This window comes from Colias philodice, chromosome 23 (assembly GCF_061535455.1).
Source record: "Colias philodice isolate Cphi_HAF_F1 chromosome 23, ilColPhil1 Martin Lab GWU primary, whole genome shotgun sequence".
NCBI classification, from domain to species: Eukaryota; Metazoa; Arthropoda; class Insecta; order Lepidoptera; family Pieridae; genus Colias; species Colias philodice.
Genome location: NC_143108.1, coordinates 4,486,680 through 4,508,764, shown reverse-complemented (window position 1 = coordinate 4,508,764; position 22,085 = coordinate 4,486,680). Strand labels below are relative to the sequence as shown.

Here is a 22,085-nt window from a genome sequence, read left to right as displayed (position 1 = left end):
TAGGCTAAATTGTACCATAACACTTAGACCAAAAGGAGTGGAGCCACGCGGGTGAAACCGCGGAGTGCAGCTAGTATATAATAAACATATTACTTTTAGATGGGTAGGTACTACATATTATGTATATACACATACCTATATATTATAAGTACATATAATATGAATATATATCATTATCATAATCCCATATGAAAATGTGTATGTAATGATAATGTAGATGAAAACTCGATTGTTTATTATTTTTTATAAAATAAAATAAAAAAAATAAAAGAATGTTTATTTTCGAAAGTAATAACCTTGGTAATAACAGATACACACGTTATTTATATTGACAGACCCGCGAAGGCGCAAAAAAAAACGAAATTTACTTAATAATAATTTATTGTAATAAAAAAATTACATTTAAATTGTCTCTTTAACTACGTCCCTCCGGTTCAATGTTGGAACCAGTTGGAACCAAGAGTGTCCATTGTCTTCGGTGGGGCAGCGTCGCGGTGGTGGTGATTGCCGTAATACTTTCTAACCTTCGGTTTTGGTTTCCAATCTGTTCATCCTGTAGCTACAATCCGAATTTGTCGTAAATTATCCGGTTCAGGAAAACTGGAACAAGCCATTGAATATTAATTCAGATATTTAATTAAATACACACTGCAGAATATATACCTATTATTATTTCCCATAATAGTGGGTAACAATTTGTAGAAAAGTTGCCAACACAAAAATTTTTAGGTTAAAATTTATAATTGTTATTTTTGTAGTTTTTAAACAATGTATTCAAGTCAACAGCACGTGATACACAATATATTAACACGCTGAAATATCATGAAGGCCTATAAACTGATAAAGAGTTGTATACGTACGAGTGAAAAGACAATCCAGGCATTTTCGTTCCACTATCACTTTTACACCCTTTAACGCTACACCGCACCATGGTATTATTTTATAAGGTTTTAACAGTAAGTCTAAATCATTAAAAACCAAACATACCATGAATTACGTAACTTAGAACATGTAAAAACTATATTTTTATGTAAGACGATAGCTAGCTGTCAAACTTTGTTTTTCAAAGTAGGTTGCTGTTCTTGAATAAGAGCGTTTTCACATTATCCGATCCGATATCGGATATCGGACGCCGATAGCCGATAACCGATATCGGATACAATTTGCCCTTTCACATTGTCCGATAAAATCGTTCCGATATCATCATGAGTGTTGCCAGAAATTTTTAGAGAAAACTAAACTAAATTGCCAGTTGATAAAAAAAGGTATAATTAAAAAAAATCAAATGTTATAAGTCATAGTTGTACATGTACATTAAAAATAACTACGATAAAGAAAAACAACTTCAAAAAAGAAAAGTAAAATATAAAAAAAGATTTGATATCACCACAGGATATCACAAATTACTGCATATTATTTAGATGTGCTATTTACTAAATAGTTTTGATATCGGTCATTTGTATAACATAATAATATGTATACTTATGTTAACATATTATATTATAAATTAAATAAATTTATATCAATACCTACTACAACCTAGTATTAGTTAATAGTTTTAGTAATACATATTAGTAAATACCCTTCAAAATCTATTAAATGTATTTTTAGCAAGACGTACCTAGTCATTTAGTCATTTTTTCACTACATACATTTATAAAAGTTCATGTAGTACCTATGATAAATTTATTAAGTGATACAATCTTTGTTCACATTTTCTTTTCTTTTTCTTATTACACTGTAATATCCTAAAATAATATTGTCACTCGTTCAAATATATTTGTAATATGATTGTTGTAATTTCCTGTAAGTAAAGGTACATAAATTATTTTAGACTTAAGAGTTTTCAAACTTTGTATTCTTTGTTGTAAATTCAAAATAAAAATAAAATCGGTGTGAAATCTCCTCCTTTTTTTGAAGTCGGTTAAAAACAAAGCACTCAATGACAACAATACAATAAACAGCACAACCAACATCCGAGTAGGAGGAGGAGCGAGGCAGAATGAGATAAAATAAAGATGATAGACACTAATATTTTCGAAGATAGATATTTGAATTTAAGAACACAATATATATTTTTTGTTTACTTCAGTTCAGCCAATTGCCGTATATTTTAATACGGCAAATAAAAATACCTGCCGTATAAATCGTATTTTAAATGCCTATAAATACTTAAATGTGTGTTTTCTTAATAAAAAAAGGTTTCTTTTAATAGAAAGGGTTTTAGGTTAAAAGCAAAGAATTTTTTTAAAGATTGAGCGCCCTATAAGACTGAAAATACACAAACTAGTGCTTTTTTGCTGTTGGTATACTGCCTTTTCGAAAATTGAGTTGGCAACACTGAACATTATCGTGCGATAGCCACTGGGAATATCGGTGTCGGCTCCGATATCCGATATCGGACCGGACAATGTGAAAGACAGGCACATATTTCATACATTTTACTTCCCTCCGATATCGGATATCGGCTATCGGCTTCCGATATCCGATATCGGATCGGATAATGTGAAAACGCTCTAAAGCGGCACGCTGCGTGAAACAAAAAATTTTATCGTTCTCTCTCATTTCTTTACACAACACCAGCATAAGTTGCTCTTTTTCTTGTGTGAATGCGACATAAGATATCAGTCAATTTGTCTATTGGTTTCTCTGTCTACGATGTCCATCTCGGAGCAATTGTCCATGGTCAGCTGCTGTCAGGCGGCCCGCGGCAGACCGCAGATGTCAATGTCAGTTGTCATCTGTGGTTGTCATTTGACTTTGGCGAATGGCGAGATAGAATTAATCACAGAATTAATGGAAAGCACATTAGAAATAAAACATTTAATATTTATTGAATTAATGTTGAATAATTGAATACAAATTTATCCGTGTTTAACTATACCTTTACAGAATAACTGTGATTTCTAATAAGCCCTACACATTTCCAAATTTAAAGACAGAGGAATATATCAATGAAGTTCACGTAAAATTGTGCAACATCTCTTCAAACTCGATTGTACAGCAAATTGGTAAGTTCTCACATTTAATTTTCGTTCTCCTTATTTATAATACTGCTTCTTTCATTGATTGTAATATGCTATAGATTAAGTTTAGATGAAATTTGATATAATAACTCAATATTTACATAACATATCATGAGACTTTCTATAGTTACGTGATCCTTGTTAACTTACTGTTCAAATTAGATTGTGTCTGAAGAATATGCTGGAACTTTTTTAACGGAATTATAAATGAAACGAACTATGTACCTTGAATTGAAAAATAATTTTTTGAATTCAAATAATTTTGAAAGATATGTTCTATGAATCCTTCTATGTATTTAACCATCCTGTCACTTTTTATAGAATATGTAAACAAAAGTTATATTCACACAAAATCCGGGATTTAGGAAAATTTTACAAAAGAGGGACAAAATATACTCTGCAAAAGTACTTCATTAACTTAAACTTATATTTACTCATTACATTCAATCTATTTATCCATTTATTCTGATTCCTCGCAAACTATTTCATTTCTAAAAGGATAGAATACTTACTAAAAGTGCCAACCATAAAGAGCAATAATGCCATATAGTTTTTGTATTATTTTTGCATTGTAAATGAAAGAAAGAAAAAATACAGTGAGTAATAGTAATTTGTAAAGTGTAGTGGAATTTCTAAGTCTATTTCTAAGTGCTACGAATTCCCCTTTCAGTATAATAATCATATAAACATATATGTAGTACCTATTTGTTGCATAATATTTAACATTATTGGAAGTACTCTACCCATCTATAAATAGCTCAAAATGTGTTTTCATTGTGAGATTCCAAGACACAATATTTGTAATGTGAAAAAAAAAACTGCTTTCTGAACTGGTGGTAAATATTCAATGACGTATTCTGATGAATCTAAAGTGCTTCTAAAGCAAGTCTAGTTGAATGAATAAATAATATTTCCCAGTTCACCAAGTATTTAAAAATACAACCCAGTCTAGTGTGGTATCACTAGTTTTATCATGGATTGATATATTCCATTCACATTTTTAGCAGAATATATTGCTTTTTCCTAAAATTAAATTTGCTGATGTAAAGAAATATTTGGCTTAATATAGTTTTATATGTAAATATGTTAAACAACCTTGACTAAAAATATACACATCATATTTTTACGGATCTTTTTGCGACTAAAATTAGTAAACGAATTTAATGTATTTCATCAGATATAATCTCTAGATAACTTATAATATTATCATATATCAATTGCTAAAGTAATATGAACGAACATGCGTTGAAAATTATTGTACCTGATAATGCACTTGCAAGTATTCAAGTGTGAGGAATTATCACTTAACAAAAGTGTCCTGTATACTCTACACTCTACGGAGTACTGACCCACGCAATTTCACTCAAAAGGAATGTTTTTGTTGATATTTAGACATATACCCTACTTATTACCTTTCCGCTCGCTGTTTCACTCGATAGGTGTCTCGCTTAAATTAAAAATCATTATCATAGATTTTATGATATGCAATAAAGGCAGAGGCACTCAATCACCTTGTACCTTGAAGTGACCATTGCAACCCATACTTACTTGTCATTTACTTTAATTGCTATCTTAGATCGAGTCAATGTTTGCGTTAGTATGGTGAACTCAAGTACATACATACGTTTAGATACATTGCGAATTGCGAGACACAAAGGGACTATGGTAGTTGCAATAAAACCATTGTTTAAGAATGACGTGTGTTTCATATCTGAGCCACAGATAATATAATACTATGCTTGAGCTTTAATGTGTTAGCTTTCACTCATCACGTTTCTATAATAATATAACTACCTAATTGATTATAGTCGTCATTTAGTCGTTCATCACGAGGTGAGAATTTATTATTATTTTATTTGAATTGTTATAGCAATTAAGCGGTTGAGGTAGGCATAGATTACGTATTAGGTCAAACATTATCTGATGTGAATTGCAAGTTAAATAGCATTGTCTATTATGATCTAAATTAGTAAATAGATTCAGATAATGACTGTTGCTATGTTGTGGAATGCAATCAATGGTTTATAAAAAAGAAACACGTACACATGCCTTATATTGCGATTTGCGATGTTTTATTTTTAAATACTTATTGATAAAATGAGAAAAACACAATGAACTAGTGAACGTCGAAATTATTGATATAAAATGCATAATATCGATAGATATTGTAATATTGTGATATCGATCTGTTATTCATCACTACATACCTACCTAGTATAAAACAAAGTCGCTTTCTCTGTCCCTATGTCCCTTTGTATGCTTAAATCTTTGAAATACGCAACGGATTTTGATGCGGTTTATTTATTTATTTATTTATTAATTCTTTATTGCTTGCTATTGAAAGTTACAATAAAACTTAACCTAGGAATACATACAAACAATTGGCGGTCTTATCGCTATGCAGCGATTTCTTCCAGACAACCAGACGTACGGAGAGAAATTAAATTAAAGGAAAGGAGTAGGGCAGAGCAATTAGCAAAAATATATAATATAAGTATTAACATAATATAGGTATAACACAGACACAATAATATAAAATATACATAATAAATAAATACAATATAATACATACATTAAATACATATATATTTACAATCGAATAAAAGAAAAAAAAATACATAATAGTAAACATAACGGAGTATATAATATTAAGTACAGCAAGAAAGGTGATAATTGCGTAACATTACTTTAAAACTATTTAAGGACTGTGCATTCTTTATAGGTCCAGGTAAAGCATTCCACAATTTGATTGCCTGAACGGTAAACGAATTATCGTAGAAGCTTGTGAGATGTGGTGGCATTCGTAGTCGAAGCATTTCGGTAGACCGAACAAGTACATCGTTGTTGCCTCTAAACACAAATTTTTCTTTAAGATATTCCGGCATTTTTGGACAAAACAGAACCTGGTAAAGAAGATGCAGCACGTGTGCATCCCGGCGAAATCGGATCGGTAGCCATTTGAGTTTAGACCGAAACTCAGACATGTGGTCGTATTTCCGTAGACCAAATATGAATCGTATACAAAGATTTTGTAGACGATCAAGCTTGTTTAATTGGTCCACGGTGATATTGACAAAGCTTACATCGGCGTAGTCGAGTATGGGCAAGAGAAGGGATTGTGCTAACAGAATTTTGGTTGGGAGAGGGAGGAAATTTTGTAAGCGTCGCAAAGAAGCAACTGTGGCATAAACTTTCTTACTTACCTGTTTGATGTGATGCCTCCAGGATAGAGTATTATCGAAGTATACCCCAAGGTTCCTTACAGTTTCGCTATAGGGAATTGCGATACCGTCAACGATAATAGGCGGGAGGTTCACCCAATTAACCCTTGCAATTAAAGAAGGACTACCAATAATTATAACCTGAGTTTTTAACGGATTTACTTTCAGGCCATATGCCGAGCTCCAAGTTAAAATGCTATGCAAATCCTTGTTAGTTGAATTGATAGCCTGGTGTAAATCGTCAAGGGTTGATTGGGTGTAGACTTGGAGATCGTCGGCATACATGTGGTAGTCGCATGAGAGTTTACTTGAAATAGTGTTAATGAAAATGGAAAATAGTAAGGGGGACAAGACCCCGCCTTGAGGAACACCAGCACTGACATCACACCACGATGATACAACCTCATCTATGCATATTCGCTGACGTCGCCCGTGTAAATAACTGGAGAACCAGTCAACTACAGGAGTCGATATGTTGAGGCAGCGCAGTAGACTTAGAAGCACATCATGGTCCACAGTGTTAAAAGCATTACTGAAATCTAGTAATGTTAAGACAGTGAGCTTCTTATTGTCCATCCCGTATCGAATGTCGTCGGTAATCTTGACTAGTGCAGTGGTCGTACTATGACCGGAGCGGAAACCGGATTGGAGAGGATTAAGAAGATTGTGCAGGTTGAGGAACCGTTGCAGTTGTTCGTGCACTAATCTTTCAAGGATTTTTGAAAGAAATGTCAGGATAGATATAGGACGGTAGTCAGAATAGGAGGATGGATTAATTTTCTTGGGCAAAGGTATAACATGGGAATCTTTCCAAGACTTAGGAAATGTACTTGAGGATAAAGAAAAGTTAAGGATGTTTGTTATGGCAGGAATTACGAGGTCTAGGATAGGAAGGATCATTTTACGACCAATACCGTCACAACCAACCGCATTCGACGCAATGGACAATATGCTGCGTCTAACATCACACTCGGTAAACTGCTTAAACACAAAGGGGGGGAAATCCAGTGCTGGTGTTTCTGAAACCGATTTTAATGTCATTTGCTTATTTATATTATTAAATACACAATGTGGATTGGAAAAATACTGATTCAGCAGTTCAAGATTTATGTTGGCAGTATTTGACACATTGCGTTGCTTACCAACGTTTATTTAAGGGAACTATATTTTCTATCACCAAAATTTATATTTGTCATCAAGTTGTATCACCTAATAAATAGATCTATCACCACGAAATATTTTCGTTCTCAGATAAACAAAAATTGTTCCCAGGTATGAATTATCAAATTAATGTTAATATATGTGTAAAATAAGAGATCGATAACCAATAAAATTATATTGCATTACATGAATATAAACTTCGTTCTTATAATAACAGTTTTGTTACTTAAATAATAGCTCTGTGCTCAGAATGGTAGATCTGTCACCAAATAAATCGATTATCGATCCCTGACTGCGACTCCTTTTTATTTGATATTTTGTCACCAATACAGTAGTAACATTTTATTTCGTTCAGATATTAAATTAATAGTATTCGTTACCAATTTAATACATCAATTTATAATTTTAATGAAAAAATGATCAAAGGGTCGGAGACAAATTGGCGCGACAAGCTGATTATTGAGTGGTTATTATTTTTAAGAATAAATATTGATTATTTTAACTTTAATTAAGTGTTTTATCTACTATTCTGCTAGCCATAAGCCAGCTATTTTAAACCAGCGCTGATTGTTCAGTGGTAATTATTTTAAACAATAAATATTGATTATTTTGACTTTAATTGTTTTATTTACTACTCTGCTAAAAATTTTATTTAAATATAATTTATACTACCAGTGGAAATTTAGAACCTTGGGAGTCTAGTGAAGTAGCAGAATCTTTTGGTTGAAACGATGATGACAACGCAAGTTTCTAGTAACATAATATGATTTATTGGTGATCTCTTTAAATTAGTTTGCTTAAATACTTATTAGGACACACCTATTATAATACATACAAAAACATTTATTTGGTACTAGACCTTATATCTCAGGATTTTAAGTGATTTATTGTGGAACTGATTTTGCATTGTTTGGTGACTACATTTTGGTGACAGATCTACTATTTTGAGGACAAACCCTATTATTTAAGAAACACAAAACTTGGTGATAGCTTAAATGATACCCTTTATAGTTTATTTAATAGATAGAGTGATTCAAGAGGAAAGTTTTAGTATAATATATATAATTTATTAAGTTTTAGGCAAAGCGGGTGAAGCCTCGGGCGGAAAGTTAGTTTTGAATAAAGACTTGAAGGGCAAAATAGTACAATCTTCCCATTCTTGTATGTGGTTTGTAAACTGTGTAAGTATGTACAAACACACACACAAACATGTGCAAATAATACGAGAAGTTGCATTAATGAAGTCAAACTTGTTTTAAAGTTGATATGTAAAATAAATATTATAATGTATGGAAACTGTACAATGAAAATAAAACACGTGTATGTTTTAAGTTAGTTTGTTGCGAGTTTATCGGTGTAAAACTGCAAATTCGTTAATAATAAGTTGCAGTTTTCCGCGAACCCGTCCACATTGGCAGACTTAATTAATGTTTCCCAAGAATTTTATTGTGCATTGACCATGTACATATGTATACTTAGATAGAGCCAAAAAATCCAAGGTTTTAGATAGTAACAAATCTTTAGTTGTCATGACTACGACCCAAAAGGTCGCGCCTAGGATCAAAAACGATGACCTATTCTAGAAGTTAGATTTAAATACTGAAATGATCATATCGAATTGATATCGACGATCTTACGTAAGTCTATTTACAATTTTAAAACGTCATATCGTATAGAAAATTTGAAAACCAAATAAGGCAAATTGACATTCAAATATACACGCGTCGCAAATGCACGCTCGAAGTTTTAAAACTTGCTATATAAATATTTAATTTCGATCTATATTTATGATTATATAAATAAATCCTTATTTCACTTGGTTACGGATGTATGCATGAACGGCTATACTGATTTAACAATTATATTCGCTATTTTGTTTACTTATGAAATTTTCATCTCTACACTGAAATTTGCTCGGGTTATACAAGCTTATTTAGTTTTTTACTCTATATATAAAGTTTATTTATTGTACTTGCCAATTTTAAAGTCATCAATATAAATAATTCTAAGTACCTACACGTTTTATAAAACAAATAGAAAATAAAAATATACTAAATTCCACTTACATCTGAATACCAATTCGTGGTAGAAAATTATGGTTCATTTCTTATTCGCAGTAGTTTTAATAGATATATATTCATGAATCAACATAAATATGCTAATGATCTTATTTGCATAAGTAGTAATAAATTAACTTATTATCAACTAATTGTATCACTTACAGACACTCCACGTCTAAAACTTATACAAATATAGAAGAAAATTCGATCATGCGACGGAATCCGAACCCGCATTTTCCGTGCAATGGCATCGCCGCGGCAATCTAATTGTTTATTTATGATATAATTAATTGGAATTTACTATTGATATTGACTAATAGGAATCCAATACCACACCAATACTTTAAGAAAAATCACAAAGTTTCGAAAAAAGAGTGAGAATTCACAAGCTTGATGTCGCGCTTACAGTTTAGCTTAAAGTATTATTTATTGTGATTATCTCTCTGCATAAATTAAACTCCGGTTAACGACACCAATTATTACACAATTCTGCTTGAACCTGTTCTTTATCATGTACCTGTTTGATTTCGGAAAGAATCACTTTTAAAACATCGACAAAAAAATAATGTCAGGACCAAATATTATGAGTTCCAATAACTGCGTAACTCGTAATAGACCGGGAGATACTGACACAAAATTTCGAGTCATTTGTAACAGGATGGCGGTTCTACAGGGGTCTTAGTACGCAATGACAAAAAGAAAAACGATGGTGTGAACACTGGTACCGGCGGTTTAGTCGCGTGGGCGTAAGTCGAACTCGTCGTAAAAATAGCGAAAGTCAAACGATTTGTAACACAAAAATTTTAGAATTTACCGATAGCCCATAAAAAAGAAGTAGGCGGTACTGTCATGCCATACTTTTCCGGTGTGACTTACAGCCCGCCATACCGACGCAAATGTGTTGATTAAAAAAAAAACAATTCAACCATTTGTACCAGGCTAACTTTTGCACAGGTAACCATCGTCGTCTAGCCATTTACGAAAATCACCATACCATACTTTTCGGACGATTCCAAATGGTCGCCATACCGCCGAAAATCTGCAAAAATTTTTTTTTTCGCCAAACTTTTTGTACCAGTATTGCATTTAGATTTTTGGAGAGTATTTGATAAAATGTGACCATTATTATATTTGCCATACTTCTTGTAGGGGGAAAAAGTGCTGCCATACTTCATAAATAAATTTATTATTAATTTATAGAAGTGAAGATTTCTACCACCTAGATCTTTGAAATTTTGTATTTATATTTGTTGAACCTCAAACTTATAGGAAAGATTAATGCCATACTGTTACAAATCGTTCAAAATACGAATAAAATCATACAATAAAAAAAAATCTTATACACATTCGCCACCTCCCACAGGTATGGCATTATCACACTTCTATTTATAATCATTCAGGAGTTGTTGAAAAAAAAATTTAGGGTGTTACAAATGGTTCGGCGAAAAAAAAAATTTGCAGATTTTCGGCGGTATGGCGACCATTTGGAATCGTCCGAAAAGTATGGCATGGCGATTTTCGTAAATGGCTGCACGACGATGGTTACCTGTGCAAAAGTTAGCCTGGTACAAATGGTTGAATTGTTTTTTTTAAATCAACACATTCGCGTCGGTATGGCGGGCTGTAAGTCACACCGGAAAAGTATGGCATGACACTACCGCCTACTTCTTTTTTATGGGCTATCGGTAAATTCTAAAATTTTTGTGTTACAAATCGTTTGACTTCGCTATTTTTCCGACGAGTTCGACTAACGCCCACGCGACTAAGCCGCCGGTACCAGCGTTCACACCATCGTTTTTCTTTTTGTCATTGCGTACTAAGACCCCTGTAGAAACGCCATCCTGTTACAAATGACTCGAAATTTTCTGTCAGTATCTCCCGGTCTATAAGTTATGTAGAAAATAGTTCTAGATGAAACTGGAGTCTTGTTATAATTATTAATTACGTTCGAAAACGCAGTTAACACTCAAAGATTGCACTTATCATGATATTATATTTGTTCAATAAATCACAATTGCAATTGTAATATTGACTGTGGAGTCGAATATTTCTAGACGAGCCTAGAGGCTTGATAGCGCATGATTGATCGCACGTACGTGGGGTGACCCGTATGTGTGCGTGTATGTGCGTGTGCGTGTGCGTGTGTGTACAGGTTTCCTCTCTCGATGTTTCGTATACTACGGTGTTCTAGTATAGTCGTCTCCAGACTTGTATTAGATAAACTGAATTGTTAACTGACAATGTCCAGTCTTTTTAGATTGTGTGTAATACGGTTAGGATTTGTAAACTTTTAGAAGCTAATTAGTATGTTTTCTTGTCCAATCCATTATCCAACCAATGTCCTTTATTTTTATGGTTGCCTGGAAGAGATTGCTTTTAAGCAATAAGGCCGCCTATTCACACTTTCCAATTTTATGTATTCATTTATTTTATATTCCTAAAATAAATAAATTAATAAATGTTTGTCTTTTTTACGTCGGAGTAAATGAATGCGAACAAACATTTTTTTTACATTTTCACAAAAAAAAATGCAGGAAAACTGATTCGACACTAACTAGTTAACTACCAACATTGTTCATATGAGTATTGTTTGTATTTTTTTATAAACTCTTATAGTTATGTTTTTTTTTATAAATATGAACTTGTTAAAAAAAATATAAGTATGCTAAGATTGTTTTTCATTATACTTACAAAGTAAAAATTTTATTATATAACGATAGAATATCAACCACGGCTAACCAGCTAGTAATATAATATTGTAATTAACACTGCCTTTTAAATCTGGGAAACATAATAATCATTGAAATACATACGTTCTTTTTCATCTGCAATAGGGTTAAATAATAATTAGAGCGACTCAAAAGGCTAGTAGTTAAATAATAAATTGTTTGACAATTAATTTTCTTTGTTTTGAAAACAAGTCCAGATGCAGATTTCCTATAGGTCTATACTCTATAGGATCTTACAATCCTTGGAATAAATTGTTTACATATTGTTCTGTTCTGGAATTAAATGTAGTATTCATTGAAAGGTCTAACATGATTTTAGCGCAATGTTTTGTGAAATGTGACTTAGAATACCGGGTTTTTACTATTTGTACAGAATAATAACTAGTAGCTAGCTATACATATATGTATTAAAAAAATCTGCAAGTCATTATTAATGTTCTTTGGGTAGACCGTAGAACAAATATGATGGAGTTAGTGCGCAGTACAATATTTGACTTAAATATAATTATGAATGCAAAAATAATTGAAAATTTTGAATTTTAAATAAAACATCTGCTTATACACTTAGGTAATTCACTATATCATAGCAAACAGTTTTGTGACCTAATAGGTTTTAAAATTGATATTTAATATAGCCCTTAGCAAATAGCTTTATGTAGGTACTTTTACTTACGTTGAATTGAAACAACTTACAGAAGAAACTTGTTTGTTTCTGCAAAATGTTGATGTTGAGAAAGCGAGGCAATTCAACCAGTTTGTACTGGTTTAGTGGTTTAATACTTTTATTAGGTACGTAGAGTAAGTAGTTTGATAGTTTTGTAATTTTATATCTGCCTATCAGAAGCTTACTATGCCTTTTTTGGAATATACTTAAATCATAATTAATAGATTTGTTTTGAATAAAAATAACACTATGTTTGTTGACCCTACTATTTGTTTCAATGAAATTACATATACTTAGCGTAAAAAACATACCTACTTCCTACGATATAAAAGCATCGAAATTTTTGAAAAGATAGTTTTATAATAGGAAATGGTTGACCTATTTATATAATATTATTGTTAAAAGTTAGAACTTATATCACACAGAATTCCTACCTTCGAACCGTTATTTTTTCTTTCCGTATAAACTAAATAAAAAGTTCTTGTCATTGGTAATTCAAGGTTATCATTAACGTTTACGTGACTTTTTTGTGTAACATTGTTTATTTTATTATATAGAATGTTTACTTACTTATAACTTATTTTGCACGCCTCATAAGCGAAGCGTTGAGGTGGGTACTACTGTCACTTCGCGCAAAACATCTGGTTTTTCAAACTTAAAATGTCTTTATGTATCATACATTGCACTTGTAAGATAATACATACACACACATATTAAGAAAAAACACTATTTTTAACGTTCATGATATTTTTGATTTCATTTTTGTTATTTAAACTAGTTAAAAAACAGTTTAAAAAAGTTCTGTCTTGGACGTCCGTGTGTCTGTATGTGCGGATCCTTTTTCTTGTTAACACGATAGCGACCGAAATACTTTACTAATCGAGTCTTTTTTTTTCTCTTACGCTTGAGTATGCTCAGGAATAGAACCCTTTCATTTTTCAGGGTCTGATTCGATGTGGTTTAATTGTTATTAAATAAACAAAAATAATAATTAATAAATATTTATTAAAAAAAAATTATGAGGCGTGCACTTTTGGATTTTCCAAATTATTATTTTTCTACTTTGTTGTTCTGATCTAAAACTTAACATATAAATTAAAACAATTGGCAGTCTTAGAGCGTATACGCACTATGCGGGTAGCCGCATTGCGGGTAGCCGTCCGGCTGACCGCAAGCACAATTATGTACGTAATATTCATTTCTATGCGCACTGCGATGCGGCTACCGCAGACCGCACAGTGCGCATAGAAATGAATATTACGTACATAATTGTGCTTGCGGTCAGCCGGACGGCTACCCGCAATGCGGCTACCCGCATAGTGCGTATACGCTCTTAGGGTGCGAGGAATACGTGTTTGTAAATAACCAATAGTATCGCCTCAAACGGTAAACGCTTCAAACTTCAAACTAAATGAAGCGATATGATTGGTTATTTACAAACACATTCCTCGCTAAGTCGCTACACATCCTCGTACATTATTGGCCCTTATGGCTGTATAGCCATGTTTTCCAGACACTCAGATTTTAATGAAGAAATTAGAACGAATGTTATTTTTATTAATAAAACATTTAAATATACAAATAACATTTAAAAACCGTTTAAAGCTGGTATTTAATAATGAACTCGTATAACCTTCACGCTTCAAAGGCCTGAGGTTCAGAAATAATCGTTGACCGCAGTAGAAACCTTATAAGGCTAGTTAATCTTCATTGATATAGGAAAGTTAATAATATGTACGATCCGGCTTAGTGGTTTAGTTGTAAAGTATTTATTGATACATTTATTTCTCATAGGAAATAGGGGTCTTTAGCCTCTTTTTATTTTGGCTCTGTGTAGGAAAGTTAACAGAAGTAAAAGACCACTAATCGCAATTCGCCCCGTAGTCTAAAACGTAAAAAAAACCTTCCTCGGGAATAACGCTATCCATCAGTGAAAACAGAATGATTGTTGGTTCAGTAGTTTTCAAGTGCATCGCGAAAATACTAACAGAAGTGGGGAGGACTCCGTAATATTTTTATAGTGATGATGAAATAAGTCAATAAATCAATCTACTACATCAAATATCGATGTTCCTCTTCAGTATTTCGCGTGATCTCTAGAAAAATCATATACGAGTATTAGGTATTGTAATGTAGATTCACGAATAAATTAAATTCATTAAATAATTTACCTTGTTCGCTGAATACGTAATCAAATGCGTCACTACAATTCAAATAATCGAGTTGTTTAGGGTTTTTACTATGTAGTAGTTATTTTATACTGCAACGAAGTGAACGGTTTTGCAGGAAAACTGTTTTATTCCGTTACAAGCATTGGTTACAAGTTAAAAGTGAAGTGATAGTGATTATTATATTGGCTTGTTTGTAAGTTCATTGGTTGAAAGGATTTTTGGATTTTACAACGTAAGTTATGTTACACGGTATATTTTATTTCATTAACATTGTTGGTAATTCATGATTCACAGTCGCATGTAATCAAGAATAAAAATTAATTACATTATTATGTGAATATTAATTATTACGAATGTTTTAAATAGTCAATGCACTTTTTGTTTACTTGAAAAATTAAAGTAACCTGAATGACTGTGCAATGTTCACTCAAGTATTTATCTTTTACCATATTTGTTATAAACATATGTGACTTAATTGTCCGAGAAATATTTGTATACTCAAACGAAAAGTCATAATTTGCTTGCAATAATTAGTTATGTAAAGGACATCTTCTTATGTATGTAGTTTATACAGCATCAACTCTTGCGCCTTGTCATGTCTATGGTTTATATGCTATATTCCCAACATTATCACAGAATAAATTTACTCTACGGTATCTGTTTTAACTTTTTAGATCCTCCGAATGGTATATACTATATAGTTATGTTACTACCTATTTTGTGATTATGAACTAGAACTATCCGGTGATATTCGACCTTCTCAATCTAACTCTCACTTTCGTGCCACTCCACGTATCACGATGAAACAATATATGTACATTCGAAAAATCTACTCTGTATATGAGTAACTTAACTAATTTAAGTACTGTGAAACGTGCATGAGATCTCTAAAGGTTATGAAAAAAACTACAACCTTCTTATATATTGATAAAAAGTGTAAATATACCGACCTTCATCCAAATAAATAATGATAACTTCCCGCTAATGTGTTTACTGTTTACTCTTTAATTAGTGTAGTGTACGCAAACGGATAATAGATGGCGCTAGTTCCTAATGGACATGAACATTACAACGAAGCCTTACTCCTTAGGCTTTACGACTCTATTACAAATATTTGCACGCACGCAGTAACTACTGATGAGTTTGGGTATAATTAAACTTGAAGACTGATTGACTGGGCTTTTATTCAATGAATGACTTATGGAAATAGGTGTGTATAGGTAGGTGTGGGTATTTATATGTATTTGCGGTAAATCTTCAAGTCAAGTTTCGAAAAAAAATTCTTATGACTAAAGCACTGAGAATGAAAACATAAAGTGCAGGAACGAATAACGATCAACGAATACATTAAAGTTACAATAACAGAACACTACCTACTCATGGGCATACAAAAAACTAGTAACAATATTAATTTTTTATTCGTTTCCGTGTATGTTCTATGCATTATTTTTTTATTTTTATACGACAAAAACTAAATAAAAATGATGTAACTACCTACATAATAATTTTCATAATTTATGTGCAATATATGTAATATGTAAGTACTTGATTTTTTTTGCTATTAGTCAAATTGGTAGTCAAGTGGATGTTTTGCGTTTGGTTATTCTCGAAAATAACTGAAGAGCTGGATGATTTTATTAAAATCATCGAACTTTCTGCCGTCATATAAAAATGCTGACTTGCAGGATGTCAGTTTTTCGTGAATCATGAATGCCTTGTATAAAGCTCACGGGTTAAAACCGGTCAATTTTAAAACATAATAAATAAAGTAAAGTTGTGTGGCAACTGTATGAAAATGTTTGGATAACCAGTTGAATTGCTTTATTTCAGAGTATTTTGTTATCCTTTCTGCGTAGATACTTAATTAATATGTTGTACCTATTTTTAATTAATGTATGTACAGCATTCTAAAAAAACAATAAATCGGTAGTTTTATGAGTTATTTCAAATCGATCGAGGTTATTTTATTAAAAAAAAATATTTTTTCGCAACCTACGACACAATTGAGTGCAAATGATTTTAAACTTTAATAACGATATAATAACAGTCAGAAATAAACTGTTTAAATTAGCAACGAAGATAAAAAATTCAATCTCAACTAAACCAGGCCGACCATTCAATTGCCTAAGCCCTAGATATAATAGTTAAAATCGTTATTTTATTCCGAGTGCTTATAGTAAAGCTGGATTTGCACTATTGAGTCACAAAAAATTCATATTAGATTCAATTATTAGCATGTAGGTGGCATGCATATTATTTATAAGCCCAGGGAAGTAATAGTACTTTTATAAAATTAAATTCCAATTAAAAATAGTTCACTGTGTCGTATGTACTGAGCTTTAACTTCTATAAGCTATAAGTTTGAATTTTATAATCGTAAAATGTATAACGTATATGTGGTATTTGTATATTAATTGAAACGTGAGCATTTACGGCGTCTATATAAATGCGACATTCTAAAACAATAATTGCGTAAATATACATTTAATCAGTAATTTTATGTTCATTTATTATTAGTTATTACTATAGCACGGCTGTAACTAAGTGACTTACAAACACAAGTACTTACATAGTAACTCAATGCTTACAAACTATTTTTTTCACGCGCAATATGAATGTCAAGTTTGAATTCATGTACAGATATAGACAGGCACGAAGCGAATTAATTATGCAATTTTTTGCCAATCTATACATATCATTTATATAGTATACATATATTGCACGCCTCATAAGCGAAGCGTTGAGGTGGGTACTACTGTCGCTTCGCGCAAAACATCTGATTTTTCAAACTTAAAATGTCTTTATGTATCATACATTGCACTTGTAAGATAATACATACACACACATATTAAGAAAAAACACTATTTTTAACGTTCATGATATTTTTGATGTCATTTTTGTTATTTAAACTAGTTAAAAAACAGTTTAAAAAAGTTCTGTCTTGGACGTCCGTGTCTGTATGTGCGGATCCTTTTTCTTGTTAACACGATAGCGACCGAAATACTTTACTAATCGAGTCTTTTTTTTTCTCTTACGCTTGAGTATGCTCAGGAATAGAACCCTTTCATTTTTCAGGGTCTGATTGGATGTGGTTTAATTGTTATTAAATAAACAAAAATAATAATTAATAAATATTTATTAAAAAAAATTATGAGGCGTGCACTTTTGGATTTTCCAAATTATTTATTTCCTGCTTTGTCATATTTTTCTGTTGCGTCCAAAAGGACCAAAAGGTCGCAGCGGAAAAGCAGCTAAATCTTTATATTCCCCAAAAAATGGACTATCCTTAATCCACAACAAAAATAAGAAATGTTACAAATCGATCCAGTAGTTCCTCATATTTAGCGTAGGTAGATTTATTTATATATAGCAATGGCTTTGCTATTTATTACTCGTAGGTATACCTTAAGAACCTTTTAAATGGTCGCTAATATTATTAATATTCAAATCTCGTTCAACGGAGGGAGGAACATAATTTTTCTTTTAGCAAAATGATTTTTTGCTTGCAATATAAATGCGAAATAAAATTTTATAAATGCATTAAATTTTGTAAATGCCACGAGTCATAAGTATGGTATTTAGATGATATTAATTCAGAAATACGATATCTATAATTAAAATGTTACATTTATATTTATATTGAAATTATAAATTAATGATCACATTATGTTATCAAATGTGAAATTTATTTATTTATAAATCGTTCTTTTTAGTAGCCAAGTTAATAAAAAATTTTTTTTCTAAAAAACTCAATCAAGAATATTTCCCATTTTTTTAAATTATGTTTCGTTGATGCTTTACTCCTATTGGTTGTAGCGTGATGAAAAAAAAAATATACATTCCGTGCCAGTAGTTTCTGATAAAAGTGCGTTCAAATAAACCAACTTTTTAGTAGGTACCTAGTATGAATAAAAGTAATGATCGAGGACTTACATTTTTCAATATCACATTATTATCGTCACAAAAATACTGTAGGTTATGAAACACGTCATTAACAAATATTTACTTTTGTTTTAAATAAAAATACTTCATATTATTTGCAATATTATCGCTCGCTAAAATTATATGTAGAGTTTAATCTTGTTTGAGACTATAAACAAATTTGGTTTGTCGGCAAATGGTATATGATAATATATCTACATAATATAATTATATACAAAAGCTATTTATATTTCTCGTTTGAAAAATTAGATTATTACATACAAATATACATAATGTATAAAGGAGCAAGAAAGGAATGTTTTATATATGTACTTAATTCCATGTGATGTGTAAGAAAAATAATGCTATGAAGATACTATCTATATAAATATTTCATAATCAAAGTGAAGAATCATCCAATTTATCAAAAACACATGAAACTTTAACTATAAAATGCACATAGCCCATATACATTTCCAAATAAAGAATATAATCTTTTTATGATATAAAAAATCAAAATAAATGGTCATGTAATCGTTTCGTATCAATAGTTATAAGTCACAATAAAAGACGCGTTATCTCACAATAAACGATATTATTTTCATCCGTAATTAATTATAACAATTGTCTCTTGTTATCAATAACTTTTAGATAGAGAGATGTGGATGTAGCTATTATCTACTTTATTGAGTTGGAATAAGGTTCATTCGATGTAGAGGGGGACCCTCCTCAAGGGTATATTAGCAAATTTTCTCGCATTTGCGGTCGGTTCGCGAAACAGTTTATATGGCTGACGGCTGCTATAATATAATAAATTAATTAATTTAATATACGAGTGTTTAAAGTGGTGTTAAATAGTGTAAAAGTGAATTTTGTTCTTTGGAAAGGATAAGTGCATGTTTTTATAGGATTTTTGTTTGCAAGTACGTATTGTTGGTAATCTAGTCTATTTTTGTGAGTATTTGAATTACCTACTGTTTTATAAGGATGTCCTTTTCGATTCTTACAAAGTACATAATTTATTATTTTATTGAAAGCACTTCAGTTTTATTCGTAATAACTATAATGATTTAAATTTGTTTTTTATTCAAATTAAGTAGAGAACTTGAATTGATTGACTTTAATATCATTTTAGTTATCTTTTCCAATGTTTATTTATATTTTATCCTTAACGTAAACGTTCAAAGGACTTAATGTACTTTTTCACCAATCACCAATATTTTATAAATATTTATTAAAAATAATTATTCTGACATTTTATATGGTTTTGGATAGGTATTGTTTAAAATTATATACGAAACTTTATTACTACAAATCTAGTTAAAATTGACAAATAATTATGAATCGTTAATTTTGTTACATTCAAAATCATCGAAAATTAAAGAAATTATTACTAATTTATCTAAGGAGAGCTTTTTTTTTTCGTAGACATTCAAGTCACATTAAAGTTTTATATAGGAGATAAGCTTTTTTATCAATAAGATGTGTTGGTAACAACATTTTATATAATTCTTAATCAAATGCATTAAAAATGACCTCAAAAGTTATAAATTATAATCGCTCCAAAATTAAACATAAAATTTAAATTTAAAAACAAAGTAGGTAAGTATGTAAATTAATGTTGAAAATAAATTAACGTATTGCTTGCTCTCTATATTGTTATTTTATTTTCAACTTTACAATATATTGGGTAGAATTTGATATTTTTGGTTTTATAGCATTCAAAATTCAAATGTTTTACAAATTTAAATGTTTAAAGAATAGAAAAATTTATAAACATATTAGGTAGGTACTTATATCCTTTTTGTGTTATGTTATAATTACTACTATAATAATAATTAACCTTCAAGGAAAAAATGAATTAATTGAAACATATTACTATGCAGATGTTGGTTTTTTATGTTAACTGTTATACTTTACATTTATTTCCTAATAGCGGTCCGCCCCGGCTTCGCCCGTGGTACATAATGACGTTTTCTCGTCGTTTTCTAGAGAAAAAAAGTACGAGGATGGTTCTTATGTAGACATAAGAACCATCCTCGTACTTCAAGGAATATAATAAAAAAAGAATTATCGAAATCGGTTCAGCCGTTCTCGGTTATGCGCTTACCAACACATTTTGCGATTCATTTTTATATACATATAAAGAGAAGAAGAAGAAGAAGAAGATTATATATAAGATTATAATATATTTTACATTGAATATTTATAATATTAGAAGCGTTTAGTTTGTTTGTATGTCACGTTAAGATGAATTATGTACGTGTACCTATTACCAATATATTGAAAATAAAATAATAAATTATTTATTTATTATTCTATAATATTCCGAAAAACGATGTAATAGAACAACTTTAGTGTAGCATTTCTAGGAATCAAACTTCCTATGTGAAAGTGTACTTATGCTTCTCATTTTCTGCTATAAAGTAAAGTACCTATAATAACACAAGTGAAAGCTTAGTATGGGATCACATCGTGCCGTGTGTGAAAATTGCCCTGAAATATTTATTTTTTGCACGCTCAACTACGAGCAGAATGTCCAAAAACCTATAAAATTTGTACCTCAGCTATGTAACTACATTCAATTTGAATTTATTTATTTATTATTTTGTCCACAGTGCTCACGTCCAGAATGTGTCCCCTATGGCCGTTGCATCTCATCATATTGTACTTGCTAGCGTTGGGTCCGCTATGGGTACTGTGCCAATCCGTACCCAACCTCATAGCATCGTTCGACCCTAAAGAAATCGAGCTGAACATGGGAGATAACTTCTTCGTCCATGTTAATGTATCTGGTTAGTACAACGATGATATTTAATGTAAGAAACGTCCAGAATGTCCCCTATGGCTGTTGAATCTGGTCATATTTGTACCTCCTAATATTTTTTTTACATCTCAACACAAAAAAAGCTATGTCAACGGAATAAGTTTCCTAATACGTTCAGAACATTCCACTACAGAAGAAGTAAATAAAAAATTCAAGTAAATATTCTTTAATTAAGTAAACACATTGCAAGTTAACGCATATTTAAATGAAGCGATACGATGATTACCTCATCCTGTGTATCTTTTACATAATATACGAGAAAAAGATAGCTTTTAGGAATGTCTATGTTGATTTCCAAAGCAAAA

At 31.1% G+C, this 22,085-nt stretch overlaps 1 protein-coding gene across 7 annotated transcripts in view; it reads left to right on the top strand.

Moving 5' to 3' along the window:
• Positions 1-2,795: 2,795 nt before the first annotated feature.
• The window catches only part of LOC149478004 (ileal sodium/bile acid cotransporter-like), a 34,979-nt gene continuing 15,689 nt past the window's right edge, over positions 2,796-22,085 (top strand). For 2 of the 7 annotated variants that reach the window (XM_089710058.1, XM_089710057.1), the window contains exons 1-2: positions 19,696-19,876; positions 21,572-21,748. In XM_089710058.1, coding sequence (XP_089566184.1) covers position 19,876; positions 21,572-21,748 — 178 coding nt within the window. In that variant the 5' untranslated portion in view covers positions 19,696-19,875. Of the gene's footprint in view, positions 3,012-4,725; positions 4,860-15,127; positions 15,269-19,694; positions 19,877-21,571; positions 21,749-22,085 lie in introns of those variants that run through there. The other 5 variants (XM_089710054.1, XM_089710056.1, XM_089710055.1 and 2 more) reach the window with 5 other exon arrangements.